The sequence below is a fragment of the Ursus americanus genome, chromosome 18 (genome assembly GCF_024610735.1).
Source record: "Ursus americanus isolate L20-20 chromosome 18, mUrsAme1.1.p, whole genome shotgun sequence".
NCBI classification, from domain to species: Eukaryota; Metazoa; Chordata; class Mammalia; order Carnivora; family Ursidae; genus Ursus; species Ursus americanus.
Genome location: NC_142144.1, coordinates 51,498,896 through 51,517,316, shown reverse-complemented (window position 1 = coordinate 51,517,316; position 18,421 = coordinate 51,498,896). Strand labels below are relative to the sequence as shown.

The 18,421-nt window shown below is 40.4% G+C and overlaps 1 protein-coding gene across 6 annotated transcripts in view; it reads right to left on the bottom strand.

Moving 5' to 3' along the window:
• FREM1 (FRAS1 related extracellular matrix 1) overlaps window positions 1–18,421 on the bottom strand; it is a 173,774-nt gene that overhangs the window by 28,454 nt on the left and 126,899 nt on the right. For all 6 annotated transcript variants that reach the window (XM_045780814.2, XM_045780813.2, XM_087869630.1 and 3 more), the window contains 3 exons: window positions 14,865–15,279; window positions 8,524–8,725; window positions 7,649–7,793 (listed from right to left, as the gene is read on the bottom strand). In XM_045780814.2, coding sequence (XP_045636770.2) covers window positions 7,649–7,793; window positions 8,524–8,725; window positions 14,865–15,279 — 762 coding nt within the window. The remainder of the gene's footprint in view (window positions 1–7,648; window positions 7,794–8,523; window positions 8,726–14,864; window positions 15,280–18,421) is intronic.

Below are 18,421 nucleotides of genomic sequence, written 5' to 3'. Positions count from 1 at the left end.
AAATAGATGAAGATGGGTGGATTTCAGCTAAGTCTCAATAAGGTTTAAATGAGTTTCAATGTCCAGTCTTCTGAGAATCCATCCATCCATCCGCCGCTAATGGGAACCAGGACAAGCAAAAATTCATCAGTGTCACTGCAGATCCAGGTGACCTCAAGGCCTAAAGCTAAATGCAATTTGATTGCTGATCTAAATCCGTAAAGGGACCACACAGAGTGCTGTTCAGCTTCAAAGCATAAAGGGCTCTGGTGTTTGGGAAAGTGCGTGCATTTCCCTGATGCACGATTAGAATGCTGCATACTGCCTACAGGATAAGGTTGTCATTACACAACGCTCTAGTGTCTTTTCTTAAAACTCCTCACGACGAATAATCAAGATCTATTGAAAAGCCACGAAATTAAGTCATGCTATCTACTTTCGAGAAAAATATTTAAATCACAAAGCATATGCACACCTGTAGGATAGGCGTGACACACGTTTTGAATGTGTTTGGGTTTTGCAGTACTGAATTTGAGATCTTTCTCTTGCTGAGGCTTGTTGCTGAAATTCTACACAAACACCTGAAAGAAACGAGAAATTCCGCCTGCAAGAAGTCACACAGCTGTATGCTGGGCATCCTGTAAACGACCAGATGCAGGCACCCACGAGAGAAGTTTGGAAAGCTCTGGACGTGTAGGGGTCATGTACACGAGGCTTGGATAGAATCTTCACGTTTTAATGATCCCTCCCTTGTCCTATTGCCATTGGGCAAAGCTCAATCTAAGGTCAGAAATGAAGTTTACAGACACTCTTTATGTGAAACCCACATGGCGATCATTTCAAGTCATTTAGCAAGAAGTGGGAACTCCTTAAACCCCTAGGTCGTGGTTTCTCAACCTGGACACTATTGACATTGGGACCAGATGAGTCTTTGATGCGGAGCTGTCTGGTGCATTGTAAGACAGTGTCATCCCTGATCTCTGCCCACTCGACACAGTCACATCAGCCTCTCCAAACAAAACTGCTTCCAGAAATTTCCAAATGTCCCTGAGGAGTAAGTCATCCTCAGTTGAGAAACACTTCCCTCAGTGACTGTGAGGTACTGACCACAACAGGAAATTTGATTTAATAGGGAAACTGAATTTGAATTCCCAACAACCACTACTGTGAATGGAAGACATAGGATTGATCAGTGGAGATTAAATCGGATTAGAAGTCATGAGGCTTCTGGTCCTCCTGCCACGCACAAAATGAGCTCAAAGTGCAGCACAAGGAATCTGTCTTGCTTTGCTTTGTTTCCTGTCTCCGTTTAATGCCTCTTCTTTTGTTTAACTTTAGCACATATTTAAAATTTACATATTGCCTTGTTATATTTTATATATTCATATAAGCAGTGATATTGTTATAAATATTTTAACAATGGACCCCCGAGGGAAGAGATGTGTGTGTGTGTGTGTGTGTGTGTGTACACGTGTGTGATTTAAGGATGTATAGGACATAATTTATAAGTAATAATATTAGACACAATAATATTAACACTACACTTCTATTGTAGATTTCACATAGTTGATTCTCAGATAACATTTTTGTTGACGTTTCTCTAACTTTTGCTGATGAGCATAAGAAAAGCCATTTAAACACCCAATTTAAAATTGCAATCTGTCCCTAAAGCCCAGCATCTGTGCTCCCCCTTACCCTGACCAACTTTTTCATTTCCCAAAGTAGTATCATGTGGAACATACTATTTCATTCATTTAGATATGAACTATGCTCCCAAGTAAACAGGGGTCTTCGCTTCACTGATGTATTCCCAAGTCCCCTGGTGAGTGGCTGGAAAACAGTAAGTGCTCAATAGATATTTGTGCAACGACTGAAGGGATCTTGTTCACCCACTGTTTCTGGAGCTAAGTTGATCGCCGAAACTTTTGTCTCCCCAGCCCTATTAACATCATATTTCACAAAATTTGAAAAAATGCTAAGAGAGGTGACCCTCAAATGTTCTTTCTAACCCTTACTCTGGATTCTTTCTCTGTGACTGTACTTTATTAGAGTGTCGGGAAGGATGGCGTTGACAAAAGAGCATTGGACCGTAAAGCATGATTGCTTAACACACGGCTATGGTATTTTCTAAGGTATGTGCATGATTCTCAACATTTGGCAATGTCTAGGGACAGCTTTGATTGTCACAGCCGGGAGGAGGGTGACAGTGGCATTTCGTGGTAGAGACCAAGGACGCTATAAACATCGTGCAATGCGCAGGACACCCTGCCTGCCCCCAGCTCACCCCCAGCCCATGACAAAGAATTACCTGGCCCAAACTGTCAGTAGTGTTGTTGTAAAAACACACACACACACACACTTTCTGATATTTCATTTTGTGGCTACTTGAGTCATTTATATGAAGAAACAATTAACTGAAAGAAAGACTTGGGATTAAAACCCCAGTTTGGGATTTGGAACATTAATCTAGGTTAACAAGAGCGTGTAGAAAAGGCACTTAGCTGCTCTATGCCTCAGTTTCCTCACTTCCCCAAGTGTAAATAATGAGGAGTCTGTACTTCAAAGGGCTTAAATGAGCCTTAATGAATACTCATTAAGTATTTCGAGTTTCTCGGTGAAAGGTTTTATAGAAGCTAAAATTGTGATTAAATTATTCTTCCAACTAGATCTTCATGTATAATCAAGTAGCATATGACTTAAGAAAATTGAAAGGCTAAAAAATATTTTTCCGAGTATTCTAAGATTTATCAATTCAGAGAGGATGTTATCAATCTCCATAATCTCATGCTATGAACACCTGTGTTTTCCATTTTGTCTTTCTCTCGTGGTAATGGGAAAACAGTGTTTAGCCAGGAGGCAGCACACTGAGTACCCAAAACAAGAGCTTTGGAGTCAGACACATCTTGCAACCACTTATTAGTGTGATTCTGGTCAGTTATGCAGTCTCTCGAGGTCTCAGTTTTCATTAGCTTTAAAATGAGCAGAATTATTATACTCATGTTAAAAGATGAAAATTGAAATTTGTTAATATGTATAGAGCACCTGTACACAGTGGGTGCTTAATAAGTGCCATTTCCCTTCCCTTCCTTTGCACTGTCTTCAGTCTATCCAGAGACAAACACTTCAACTTCTGGCTTGCAGGTTACGTGAAAACTTTACCTCGCCGAGACTTTCAACCTCTTCCCCTGCAAGCTGTTTCATAAAAGTTGCTGAAACATCGCAGGGTGCGCCTGTTAGAAATTTCTTTGCTGTTTGATATCTTTTTGTCCCTTCTCTTTCAAAGCCAGGAATGAATAAGGGTAGCCAGAGGGAGGAGAAGAATCAGTCCTTGGAATCGTGCAGCAGCTGGAGAAGCGACCCAGAGTGATGAGGAACTTCAGCGTGAGTCAACTTTTCCTTTGAAGTTCACTTTTCTCCCCCAGTAGGCACATGAAAGAGGTCAGGACAGGAGATGTGTGAAGAAACTGCCTCGGTCAGAAGTTGGCTGCATTCTGTGGTCTGCAAAGGCATTTTCGAACAGTGTGAGTCCTGTGTAGCTGAGTTTGGGAGCTCTGCGGACCATCTTGAGATGGGTGCAGGGCTAGAGAATAGATCTGCGTGTGACTGAGTCACACCAAGGCACGAGCCAATAAGATGAGCGCTCACTTTGAGGTCGCGAGGTCAGGGGTCACTTTCGGCTCTGCCATTCATTCATTTCGCGACTTCTGGCCAATTACTTAAATGCTTTGAGCCTGATTTCCTTATCACCCTCAGAGGATTGTATTTTGCAGATTAAATTAGACAACATATGTGAAAGCACCTAGCACAGTGCCTGAAATTTAGGCACTTGGCCAAATCTAAATCTTTATGCAAATTTCCATGAATCTCAGTGTTATAAAATAATTTCTATTTACGATAAAATGCCTCCCAAATGTATTCCATGAAAAATTTGTTCCATGAGCTATTCTGGGGCAGGGTGGTGGTAGTTCTACAGTCAAATCGAGTTGAGATCTGTTACATACTATATATCCCTGTCTCAGAGATTCCCACTCCATACAAGCATCTCCATGATTCTGGGAGGTAATGCAGTTAAACAGCATGCAAGCTAGCTAGCTAGCAGCAACTTAATTTTTTTTTTAAGATTTATTTATTTATTTATTTATTTATTTATTTATTTATGTGTGTGAGAGAGAGCTCACGCACACAGAGGGAAAGGGTAAGGGAGAAGCAGATACTCCACTGAGCAGGGAGCCCAATGGGGAGGCTCGATCCTAGGACCCTGGGATCATGACCTGAGCAGAAGGCAAATGCTTAACCGACTGAGCCACCCAGGTGCCCACAGAAGCTCGATTAAATCGAGATTTCCTAACACTTTTTCTAATGGAATCTCTATTGACCCTTCAGAACTGATATTCTATAGAAATGTTGCAATAGCAAAAACTTGCTAGCAATCAAGATTCTGAACACGGGTCCTTCTTGGTTTTGAAAAGAGCTTCCTTTCTGCTCCAGATTGTACCTGATGGTCCCTTTAGCTTTGTTACAGAAGGTTATCACCCCTCCAAGTACATGGAATATTAATCTATTAATCCTGTTGAAGACAAACAAGAACATGAAATTACACAAGACTTAGCTTATTGATTAATAAGCATATTGACTGTTTACTTTGTGAATCATCCCAGCATTGATTTCTAATTAGAGATCGGTCACCAGATGTCTCCGGGGTACTTCTTCAAATAGTCAGTCTTGTACTTATATGAATGAGCAACAGTTATCACCACCACAAGTTACATTTGTCAAGGACTTTAAATGTACAAGATGTTCTCACATGTTTTATCTCATTTGTTTCTCTAAACAAATTGTGGGATAGCCCTCATCTGACAGAGGAGATAACTAAGGCTTGCAAAATCACCTAGGTCAATGGCAGACCCAAAGCTCGAGCCCTGTTCTTCGGCTCTAAGTCCAGTGGCTTTTTGTTATCTATACCATAATTCCCAGTGTGTTGGAGATGGGGCGCACATTAATATTAATAGCTGTGATTTACTTAAAAAAAAAAAAAACCTAAAACTTAAAGTCCTTGAAGAGTATGTAATCCTCCTTCCTTGCTGCCTGGGTGGCCAATGACTGGAGATAAAGCAGGGAGATAAGTCTGCTGCTCCTTTCCCGGTAGGCTGGTTTAGCTGACTTGTTGAGAGTGGGCAAGAAGGTCTCTAGTGCAATAAGGAAAACCATGGACTTGAGAGCCACCCTTCTGGGCCTGAATCCCAGCTCCTCCACTAATTAGTTGCATGAGCTTAGAAGAGTCACCTCCTATCTCTGTGTTTCAGTTTTCTTGTGTATAAACTCTGGATTATGATGGTACCTAACTCATTGGGAGTTTGTGATGATTCAAGAGCAATGAAACAGAGTAGAGGACGCCTGGGTGGCTCAGTCGGTTAAGCGTCTCCCTTCAGCTCAGGTCATGATCCCAGGGTCCTGGGATTGAGCCCTGCATCAGAGTCTGCTTCTCCCTCTCCCACTGCCCCTCACCCCACTTGTGTGTGTGTGTGTGTGTGCGCACACTCGCGTGCTCTCTCTCTCCCCCCCCAAATAAACAAAATCTTAAAAAAAAGAAAAACGGAGTAGAAACAATTGTACTGCAAATACCTGTAACATATATTGTACCTGTAACTAGGTTCTTGTGGGCTGTTTTGGAAAGCCGACTCTTCACAACATTGGTTCTTACTGGAATAACGGGCTTCTTGTTCCAAAAATGATCTATTTACAAATGAGGTTAGGGACAACTATACCATTCCCAAATTACAAAGGTAAGTGCTGAATAATTTCTATCTCTCCCTACCCACCCTAAAGAAAACAAAAGATCTCAGAATCAAATTGAAATGACTTCTGGGTTAACCCCTGGTAGGCATATTTCATATCGTCTTATTCCACTGGTTCCAATCATTTCAAGTTGATCTAGAAATTTCTTCAGCAAGGGACATGAAAATTGATATCACGGAAGCAGGAGTCTATTTAAAATAGCCTCAATTAAGGTTATAAATTCTTCTGTGTTTCTCCTATGAATCTGAGAATTCTTTAACAACATAAATCATCTTCAAAAGCAACGTCCTTGGTAAACAACGAGGAATGAAAAGGGTGTGCAGTTGAAGCAATATCCATCTAGCCCCACTGCGGAAGAAAAATATCCTGTCAGCCATGCTACGTTCACATGTGGAGGAGCAGCGGTCAGCATTAGGTCACCAGCAAGTCTGGTCAAGAGTCCCGTTCTTTAGTTGAATTATTAAAAAGCAAATGTAATCAATTTATTAATGATTTCGGAGCAGGATTTTTTTTTCCATTTTCTTGAGAATTAGAAGACACTTGTCTGAAATTGCAGTTAGGTAATGTATTTTCTATAAAGATTGCAATGCCAAGGAATCATTTCTCTTGGACAAGACCGGTTTATTGGGTGGTGGTCCTCCATTATAGTTTTACAACCTCATGATTATATTTTAATGTCAAAGCCCAGGTCTTCCTTATTCATGCCTATTTCCCCAACATCTAGTACTGTGAACCTGGCATATAATAGCTACTTAATAAAAATCTGTTAAGGTTATGAATCTGGGCCAGGTACTAACCTTTAGGAGGTCAACTGGAGGTGGGACTCTGGGAATGAATTTTGCTGCGAGGATGCATTTTTCTAACAATGACTATAGAGACCTCTGCTGGCAATTGTTGGAACTACAATTCAGAGTCAGAAAAAGTAAGAATGGCGAGAACAGAGGTGAATTTGTTTTCTTCCTTTGTCCGTATTCTGTCATAAAAGGCCCATAAAGGGGTTGTACTCACTGACGATGTGTGGTATGACAAGGTTATGGCAAACACTGAAATTAGGATAAATGAACAACTTTTCTATGAGGGGACTGGGAAGGGTGTCAAATTTCAGAAGAAAAACACAGCATAAGGAGAATCGGACTCTCATTAGCCTTTCTGTGATTATCTGATGATTGGTGAGTTATCCAAGCTCTACAGTGAAGAGAAATTTAGAACAGGGGCCCAGTCAGAAATATTAGGATGGTCTGTTCATCTTGTTCATCGTGAGGATTTGTTACCCTTGTTGTACATTTCATACAATTTCGAAGTGTCACTTAGTATTTCTTCAAGTCTATTTTCCCCTTTACACTGTCTTCATCTTATCTGTGATCAGTTTATTAACTTATAGAAGCAGTCACAAGTAATCATTTGGGAGGGTTTTTTTGTTTTCTTTGGAGGAAAGAGATGTTTTGTGGACCCTTCCTGACTACCCCATTCTTCCTGCTGTAGGTATTTTCAAAGACTGGTTACTAACGCAGTCCTAGAGTGACCTCTTGCTGCACGATTTGCCCGTGAGCCTGCAAGCTCAGTCCTGGATGTGAGTGACTTATCAAGAAAGAAACCACTCTGCGGGCTTGAGCGTATGCATTGCCATGAGTGATATGAGTGATCAGCACCTCTATACGTTAACTTTTTAATATTCCCATACCTTACAAGGCTACTGGCTTTCCCATTATCACAAATTAGAAAGAAAATTCTTTCTCCAAAATAAATTCTATAAGCTTCTAAAATGGCCTACCAATTAATCTTTGGATTTTTTTGAAAAAGACTATTTCACATTCATAATCAGATATATTATGGACATTGTGTACAGGACCACTGAATAAGCAAAATAATTTACATTTGAGGAGTGGCAGAGTTCCCTGTGGGGTCCATGATTTGAAATTCCATGATATCTGAATTCACTTCCAAAGATGGGTTTATGATGTAAAGAATGGTCTTACTGTTTAAGTCCTTTTGAATAAATTTCTCATGGATAAATTCACCTACAAGAAAGAAATAAATGAATTTCACGGGGAATCAAACAAAAAATTAAATAAAAGCTGATAAATTTTATGGCTATTTTATTTTAAGCACAGCTTTAAAAACAGCCAAAGTATATATTTTTAAAGAAATTAACATTATTGCAAGTATCTTAAAATTCATATGCAATAAGCTTAAATTAGGCTTTAAAATTTACTTTGGCTCAGAAATATTGTGCCTTAAAGAAAATATAAAAATAGAGGGAGAGTAGGAAGATACAGTAATAAATCTCTAATTCTGTGCCACCCTTTTTAGTGGCATACTTTGATCATTGTCTTCCTAAAGAAGAAATAATATACAATCCAAAGAAAGCTTTATACCCCTCCCAATTATTTTTTGTTGTTTAATGAACTGACATCATTTAGAATTGCTGATAGAAAAAAAATTAGTCACAAATATGAAACCGGTCCTGACACTGTGTTCCTCTGAATATATTACGATCTGGGTGTTAAAAAGAATTGTGAACAATGAACAGCTGTGTATCAGTATTTGATTCTCCCACTCAAGACGAATTTAGGAAAGCTCAGCTTCAAACCCTCTTTAGCACCAATATTGATTTATAAACTGCATCTATCAGTAAGCCCTGGGGAGTGTTTACCAAATGGGCTTACACTTAATTAAATTACTCTCTAGCCTTGCCAGCTACGGGGGTATTTTAAGATGAGCAATTACAAGGATTAAGGAAGGCAGTACCTGTTGTTGTGTTCTCCAGATGTCCGTGCTGGGGGCCTCGTAAAATCTTAAAGATGATCAGATTGTCATCGGTGTCAGGGTCTGATGCCTTCAACACACGGGAAGTGAGGTAAATTCCATAACAGCCATTTTTCAGGAGCCCCACTTGAGAAGCGGAATGCAAGTGTGTGATGTAGGGGGCTGTTTTGTCCAACCGGTCAACCTGGGTAGTCAATAATTACATACAATCTTATACAAAGGTTTCTCATCTCCAAGCAACACAGGGTCTTAATGGTTAACAATGATAATCTATCCCAAACTTCAGATTCCTTATCCTCCTCATTTGTTCATTTCTGCTAACAGCTGGCTTGTTCACAGTATCCTCAGTAAATATCATAATGCCTGGAACAGAGGCTAACTTTCTATTGTAAACTTTGACTCAGCTTTGTTAATTGTCCATTGTCTGACTCTCCTATTAGGACATAAGCTCCCTGACGGTAGACATCATGTCTCCACCCTACCCCTCCCTTTATTCCCTGCACCTGGCACAGTGCCTGAACTGTAAGAGCAGCTCAACGGATATTTGTTGAATGAATATATTAAAACTGACCCAAGAATTGTAATGCAAACTTAACGTTAGCTCCAGAGGAGGATTCTTCCATTTTCCCAGTGTTTGGTGATATACAGAAAAAAGCTTATAAAGATATACATAAGGATATGCATCACGAACGCATTGAACATTTTGGGGGCACATCTTTGCTCAAATGGCATAAATGTTGAATAAAAAACAGAAACACGGGGGCATCTGGATAGCTCAGCTGGTTAAACATCCGACTCTTGATCTCAGAGTTGTGAGACTGAGCCCTGAGTTGGCTCTGGGCTGAACATGGAGCCTGCTTAAGATTCTTTCTCTCCCTCTCTCTGTCCCTCCCCTCCTGCTCGTGCACTCTCTCTTAAAAACAAAACAAACAAAAAACCCAGAAATATGTTGGTAAGAAAAAAATGAAAGGTGATCATTTATACACATTTGTGTATTTGTTTCACTGAGGATGAGAACCAGGTAACTAAACAGGTAGACTCAGTTCGTGAAGATATTGAGTGGATGGGAAATTACTCATGAGTGCAAGAGGCATAGAGGTTCAAACACTGCAAAGGGCCTCATTCAGGTCTGGTATGAAGCTTGGCCCATCCTGCAAATGACTGTGGGAAGCTAGAGAAGGAGCAGGTTTGAATGGATAAGCACAGTTCACCACTCATACTGGAAAACAGGTATAGGACCATGGTCTCCATTCCTCTTACTCTTAACCATTCAGTTGTTCACTTCATGTACCCCAAAATGATACTGTTATAAACCTTGGTTCACCCTAGCTAAGAAAAAGTAAGTGCCATGATCAGACTTGTATCATCTTGTATAGGATGATATAACAAACTATTATTCAGCTATTTTAAAAACTGAGGTAGGAGGAACTGAAAATAATTTCCACAACTTAGTGTGAACTGGTAAAAAATAAAAATAAAAACAAAAAACAAAAAACAAGTAAGTTGTAGAATAGGAGATGACTATAGTACCATTTTTATTCATCTATATGTTCAGACAAAATTCTGGGAGCATTTACACAAACCTGTTCAGTTGCTGTGGAGTGGGGGAAATATCAGACTTCACTATGTATTTCTATATGGGATTTTCTAACAATCAAATATTTTTTTCCCTCTTAGGTTGTCAAGGTCCCTTTTTTACTTACAAAAACAATCATACATCATGTGGTAACTGTTTGGAGGAGCGGGCATTTTTATCTTTTGCTGGTAGGCGTGCAAATTAGTGATAATTTTTGGGAGAGAAATTTGGCATACATATATATTAAAAATGTGTATATACTCTGACCCAAAGCTTACTTTTCTGAGTACGTCCTGTGGAGATTATTAGATGGGTACACAAAATGTGTGTGGGTACACATATATACGTACATCATACATATATATCAACATATACATATTTATGTTCACTAAATAAATAATTTATAATAGCAATTAACAAAAAAAAAATCCATAAAACCAGAAGTCCAAAAGGGGATTTAAAAACCTTCTCCACCTGACACTGTGTGCTATTCAGCCTTTAAAAATTATGTTTTCAAGAAAGATCTAATGACACTAGGAAATTTTCATAATAAAGAGTAGAAACAGGCAATATGCTTGGTAGTACATATAATATCCTCCCATTTTTTTAATTGGACAGAATAAATGAAAGGAAGCCACCAAAAGTAGTTATCTTTGTTTTGTTCGCTTTTTGTTAAGATTTTACGTATTTAAGAGAGAGCCAGAGAGAGAGCACAAGCTGGGGGAGGGGCAGAGGGAGAGAGAGAAGCAGACTACCCGCTGAGCAGGGATCCTGACCCCGGGGATCATGACCTGAGCCAAAAGCAGATGCTTAACCGACTGAGCCACCCAGGTGCCCCAAGAGTAGCTACCTTTGAGTGGTGTGATTGTGAAGGATTTTTTTTCTTGTCCCTTTCTGTAGCTTATGAATTCTTTACAATAAACAATTATTTTACAAATGAAAAAAGCAACAAAAATTTTCAAAACTGTCATTCTCCTCTCCTAAAAAATGTGCATGACAACTTCAGAGCTGTGCAATTGGGTGGGAGGCGGGGAGTCAAATAGTTATCATGGCCTTTTGGGAGAGAGGCTCCTTCAACCCTGATGGCCAGTAGGCCAGTAGGAGGGATGGTGAATGGCAGGTGAGAAAAATAAAAATACTCAGAGCCATGAAAGAAATCCTCAATGCTATAACCAGCTGGGTGCAGGTATGGGGGTTTTTTATGTTGTATTTTCCTTAAAAACAAAAAGTGATCCAAAAGGAATAAATGCCTGTTGTGATCATTTGTTTTAAAAATATTTTTAAATATATATATTATTATATATATTTAAATTTCTTTATATTTAAATTTTTATATAAACATAAATTTTTATATAAACATATAAATTTTTATATAAATTTATTTTATATTTAAATTTTATTATATATTATTAAATTAAAATTTTAACATATTTAAAATATATTTTTTAAATATTTTAAAAATAAAAACTCTGGTTACATGGTCTCCTATTGTGTCTTTGGTCACATTTGCCCTTAATCTCATTAAACTTCTTCAGAAACAGGTCTTCTGGCTTAGTATATCAGAAGCATTTAAAAATATTGGAGTAGAAGGCATTTTTTAAAAGAAAAGAAGGCTATATCCTTTGAGAACTTGTGTTGGATTCACTGAAAATCACCTCAGACACGTGTAAACCATAGAAAGCATCAGCACTGGTCCTTTCTCCCTCGTCGCCAGACCCGTCCCCATTTAGAGAAGAGTACAAGGCTCACTGCAGCAAGATTGCAGTGTCCTGGTCAGACAGACGTGATTTCCTACAACATGCACGTCAGGTTGTGCATGCTGGTATCAGCAAAATGCAGCTGTGTTTTATATTTGTGAAGTCCGGCGACTTTGCCCTCAGTTGCACTCAGGATGGGACCATAAGAGTAATACACCCACACTTAGGAGATTTATTTGGAACACGTTGTGACTCAGCGGTGGTAGACATTGTACTGTCTTACCAAAACAGCTCTTGAAGGCAAGAGACGGAGGGGCATCCGTTACTTAATTCCTAAACTGCCTGACCTCTCTGCTCCGAAAGACCAGAAAATTCAGGGGAATTATGGGAGAAAGTTTGAGACTTTCCTTGTCTACACATAATTGTATTTTATGGCAAAACACACCTTGTACTTTGAATGAAAAGGAATCTTTACAACAAATATCCAACATTTCTATCAGTAAATTCTGCAACCACCAAGAGATCACTCTCTTACAATAACTGTGCTCTGTAAGATGAGTGTTGGTGTTGATACAGGCCTGATTTAAGTTCTGATACTTCTTCTAAATTCTACTCCCTTTTCCTTGTCTACTCTGCAGGGTAGGAAGGAACTCTCATGCCTGTACTTAGAATGTAGAACTCCTACAAATTTGCAGCCAAACAGACTGAGAGAAGTATTACTGGTTGGATAGTACACTGACATTTCTCTACCGAATGTGGGCAGTCAGGAGTCAGGGAAAAATACTTTAATAGGTTGAAGAGTGGGATGAGACAAATAACAATTAAAACATACAATTAAAAAAATAATTTTACAACGTACAAAGTACTTCTTTCATACTGCATCAATAATATCAGTACCTTCTCCCTTCTTCCAGTGCATCATAATTTTATGACATTTTTCTGGACCTTCCTAGAGCCAAAGACTCATCCAGCATCCACTCTATGTTACCATGACTCCCCACCTTTCTACTCAGATTCCACCTTAGAGACTGTGATGGCTAATTTTATGTGTCAACTTTGCTGGCTATGATGCTTGTTGTTTGGTCAAACAGCAGGATGGATGTTGCTGTGAAGGTATTTTTTGGTTATTATTAACATTTCAGTCAGTTGACTTTAAGTAACGCAGATTACCCTCCATAATGTACGCGGGCCTCATCCAATCAGTTGACGACCTTAAGAGCAAAGACAGAGGTCCGCTAGATAGGAAGCAATTCTGCATCCAGACTGCCTTTGGGATCGAGACTGCAACATCAATTTCTGCTGGAATTTCCATCCTGCTGGCCTGCCTTGCAGATTTTGGACATGTCAGACCCTACAATGGTGAGCCAATTCCTGAAAATAAATCTCTTTCTTTTTTCTTTCTCTGTCTCTCTATAAATCCCATTTGTGCTGTTCCCCTGGAACACCCTGACCAACACAGAGACAAAAGAGCAACGGAAAAGTGTGATTATTTTACATAATCAGAAGGTATCCTGCAATGACACGCCGCTTTATCTCTTCTACAGTTGGTAGAAGTGTGTACAACAGGATAAAATACATCCAAGGAGAGTGGATTCAAGGGTGTAAGAAACAGAACATGCTTGATGTGTTTTGACTAAAAAAACAAAAACACACTATGCCTTCCCCAAATCATCCTAATAGTCAACACAACTGTGGCAGAGCAGTGCCAGAGGAAGGGCACAGAACTGGGGATCAGAAAGACCGGGGGTCTTCGTATGGTTTTGATCAAATTATTGACCTTGTGAACTCCTGAACACCTATTAAATCCAGATAATAAAACTCCCCTCTTCCTGAGAAGGAAATGAGCTTTACATGAAATGGGTCTGACCCACAGCTAACGCTCCAATGCTCATAGCTGCTACAGTTGTTTTCTCATCATTATCTCATGTGTAATACTGATGCTGCCTTGTACGTTTCCAGGTGTTGAATCGGAAACCGTTAAAATGCCAGTAGGTGATGCGAACCAATAGGTATCGTCATAAAGTACACTTAGATATTAGAACAGTAGGAACAAGATATCGAATATCTAATATATTTCAGGCAATATACTAGTGCCTGCCATACCTAATCTGATTTTATTCTCACCCCAATGCTGTAAGGCATGGTTTTCAAAGGAGGAAAGGTCAAATCAGAAGAGTTAAAGGACTCTCTCACACTAATAAGTGGCAAACCTAGTCAATAAATTCCAACCTAGTCAAGTCTGACTCCAAAGCCCATGTTTTCTCTTTCTTTCTGTCTTACCATGGATTCTTAGTCATAGCCTGCATGCAGGGACCACATCTGTCTTGTCCGTATGAAGATGCCTGATGCCTTCTGTTATTATGTCCATATTAATATGGCTGGCATGCTGTTGACCCACCGCACAGCACATATTTGAATGAAAGAAGGAAGGTCAGGACACCTGGGTGGCTCAGTCAGTTAAGCGTCTGCCTTCTGCTCAGGTTGTGATCCCAAGGTCCTGGGATCAAGTCCCACATCAGGTTCCTTGCTCAGGGGGGAGCTTGCTTCTCCCTCTGCCTGCCTCTCCCCCTGCTTGTCCCTCTCTCTTTCTGACAAATAAACAAATAAATCTGTAAAAAGAAAGGAAGGAGGGGCGCCTGGGTGGCACAGTGGTTAAGCGTCTGCCTTCGGCTCAGGGCGTGATCCCAGCGTTCTGGGATCGAGCCCCACATCAGGCTCCTCCGCTGGGAGCCTGCTTCTTCCTCTCCCACTCCCCCTGCTTGTGTTCCCTCTCTCTCTGGCTGTCTCTATCTCTGTCAAATAAATAAATAAAAACTTTAAAAAAAAAAAAAAGGAAGGAAGGAAGGAGAAAAGAAAAGAAAAGAAAAGAAAAGAAAAGAAGGAAGAGGGGAAGGAAGAGAGGAAGAAAAGAAAAGAAAAGAAAAGAAAAGAAAAGAAAAGAAAAGAAAAGAAAAGAAAAGAAGAAAAGAAAAGGAGGGAGGGAGGGAGGGAAGGAGGGAGGCTGTTTTCTCTACATCTGTGGCAATGACCCATGGGTTTGTCATACTTGCCTGGATGGTGAATGAAATAGGTTCTTGGCTCACTCTCCCATCCACAACAAAGCCTTGGTTTGTCCTATCCGTGGCCACAAAGGTAAAGCAGTCAACCTGAGAGCCCCCTCCCAGGTGCCTGTAGGCCACATCCCTGCGGTCCACATCCCGCTGCGTGAAGTTATGTTGAAGCGGCACTGTTCCCCGCAGGTAAAGCTGACCGTATTGTGGGAGCCGGGCCAACACAAAGGTGAGGTTCTCCACTGGAGTGTCAGGGTCGGTCAGCTGCAGGAGGTCAGGCGAGAGCAGGCCCGTGGACCCTTCGGCCAGTCTCAGCCCCCTGTTCCTTGTCACCATGGGTAAGGCTCTGTCCACGGTCTCCAGTATGATCTCAAACACCCCGTGCTTGGTCTGCAGGCCATTGCTGATGATGAATCTGGCAAAGAGAGGCAAGGGCAGCCTTCAGCATGGAATCTTGTGTCACCATCTACTGGAATGAAATAACAATACACACCTTTTACTAAAGGACATGTCCTGTTGGGACTCAAATGAAAACCCAAGGGCAGATCCTGCAGAAGGACACCATTCTATCCGTTAAACCAGCCACTAGGTAACACACAAATTACCTGCAACATTCCACGCCCAGAAGTATTTTCTCAACAACACTGGCGGCAGACTCATGTGACAGAGCGGGCTGATTCTGCCAGTGGTATTTCTCAGGCTCGTCAGCATTTGGTAGAATCCTTGCCCCAAATAGGAATTTCACATACAAGTAGACCCCCTGCGTGAGTTTGAAGAGCACACTCATTTTATATGTTTATAATTTTGCAACTGTGTTTTCTTTGTAGGCTTTTAAGAAGGTAAGCTTTTAAGACTGAAACTTGGGGGCCAATCCAACGAATGATTTTGGCTATTTCATTTTATTCGTGTATTCTGTGGTAAATTTCTTTTCTTTTTTTTTTTAAGATTTTATTTATTTGTCAGAGAGAGGGAGCACAAGCAGGGGGAGGGGCAGGGAGAGGGAGAAGCAGGCTCCCCGCTGAGCAAGGAGCCCAATGAAGAATTCCATCCCAGGACCCCGGGATCATGACCTGAGCTGAAGGCAGATGCTTAACCAACTGAGCCACCCAGGCATCCCTTTGTGGTAAATTTCTCAAGAGCAAATCACATTACTCAGCTACGTAATCATGCCTAAATCATCTCCCCGCCCTGGGTCTCTTTTTCTCCCTTCTGAAAAGTAAGATTGAACTAAAGTAAAAGATCGCTAAGGACCATCTAACTTTAAAACATCGTGTGATGCTCTAATTCCTTATATTGTTCTTGTGTTTCTACATTTGCCCCCTTATATGGGAGTTACGCTAACCAGGGATTACTTACATCATTTAAAGAAAAAAAATTATAGCAGAAAGATACAGAATGAAGTGGGAGATCATAAGGCAGGTAGGAGACAGAGCTGGGATTGGAACCAGGTTTCTAGACCCCATACGTCCTGCTCTTACAGAGTTTTTAGTACAGGCCAGTTTAACAAACCACAAAGACAGACTTGTGGTACCCGAGCGGCCCTGCAGAATGATAAAGACAAAGCTCCGATGGTATCGCCTGACCCTACGCAAAGCCTCTCACACACCCTGGCACTTGTGATACCATCACGTGCTTTTGATTTTATTGATCACTAAATCACAGTCCACCCACCACTGCCAATGTCAACACAAAACCAATCAAAACGATCTTTAGAATGTGTCGATGTGTAAATTTGACTTGAAGGGCAATTGAGAGTATTGTGAAATTAAGCAAACCAAGTGCTCTATTGAAACTGAAAAGTTAGTAAATCACTACTCTCAAGTGGAGTTGATGAATTCACCATAGACCAAAGAGGTGTACTTCGAAATAATCATGGAGTTGTAACTGCTAGTTTTTCTAGAAATATTCGTGGAGGGGATACTCTTATATTCCACAGATGTAAAAAAAAAAAAATCTCTGAAAAGAATGTTTTAGTAGAATAGAACCTGAAGTTATATAAGAACTTTCTTTGGAGGTTCTTTTTTTTTTTTAACTAGAAAAGATATGAGGTTTATATTTATTTTACTAACCTAACAAATTTGACTAACAAGTTCTTTGTAATATGTGTCGTGTCCTTCAGGGTTTAAGGGTTGATGCTTTGCTTTTGAACACGAGAGAACCTGGAACCAGGTTGTATGAGCACAAACGGTCGAGCAGTCTGCCTGAGGCAGAGGGCTCAGAGAAAGGAGCAGCTGGACAGAAAGGAAAGGAACAGGAGTTTGGCTGAGCACAGACTTTACTTTGAAGGCTAAGCTACAATTCTTGAGCTTTCTAATTACCTAGTTGATAAGACTGCCTACAAGGAAAACACGACGTGATGCATAGAAAAATGAATCCATTCCTGTTTGCTATGTGAACTTGCTAAGTGGAATATTACAAATAAAGCAAATGTTTGACATTTCACACACCTTGACTTGTAAAGACTATAACCTGTTTTTTTTTCCTCCACAGCATTATTTTTACAGTCCGAATAAACATACTAGCTTTAGTATTATACACTAAACGAAATCACATAGTTTCCTTAAAACAAAACAATCAGTTTTTCTTTTGTAAAGCTAAACATTTATTAAGTATGTTTGAAGCAAATAGGACAATTTCATTGCTGGATCATGAGTGTTTACAAAATTAGTTATTTTTGAAAAAACAAGAAGAAATGCACCCAGAAAAACATCTGTGTGTTCCTCAGCTTTGTACTTATTAGTCACTTTGGCAGTTTCAAATGTCAAGTGACATGCATTTTTAAGATGAAAATCATGGTCTATTTCTCAGGGAGAGCTTTTTGTGAAATCATGCTTTCGTTCTGTTGTTTTCCTGTTACTTTTTCAGGTCTCCCTCCCTAGAGCCTATCGTCTAACCTGAAGTAAAAAAAAGGAGACTAGGCATTCCCTCGGTGTCTCCAATTTCTCTTTTGTCCACTTCGCCCCTCCAAAAACATGTTTCACGCCTCCCATTTCAAATACAGTGGCTCTCTACTCCCTATCGGATCCCTATCTCACAATGCGCTCTTGTGGAAAGTTTCAAATCAGCTGTTTATAGTTTAGCACAAATTTAAGCCAAAGGACATGTATTTTTAGTATTAGTATTAATCATGGAAATTAAAGAATTTGTGCCCCATGAAAAGCATGTAGAATATAGGTGGAGAAGAAAGGGGAAAGGAGGGGAGAGATGGGGATCAGGAGCAAGGAGCTTCAGGGGGGCTTGAGTGAGTCCCAGGGGGCATTCCGACTTTCCCCTATGGAGACTGAATTCTGAAAACACCTCGAAGCTCAGTCTCATCCACCAATGTATGCATCTTGTCTACCAAAGCATGACCTGCGTGAGGACACTGAAGTTGTCTTACGATTCAAGCTGTCCGTCTCAGACTCCTCCCTGCCTGATGATGGGGACCTGACCATGTCGGAAATCGGCAGCCTGCCATCAGACAGATGGGACCGAGGGCAAGGGAAGCCAGAGACCATATAAGAGTAAGAAATATGTTTACTGAGGCCAGTGTTACCAGCTGGGACACCGAGGCAGCT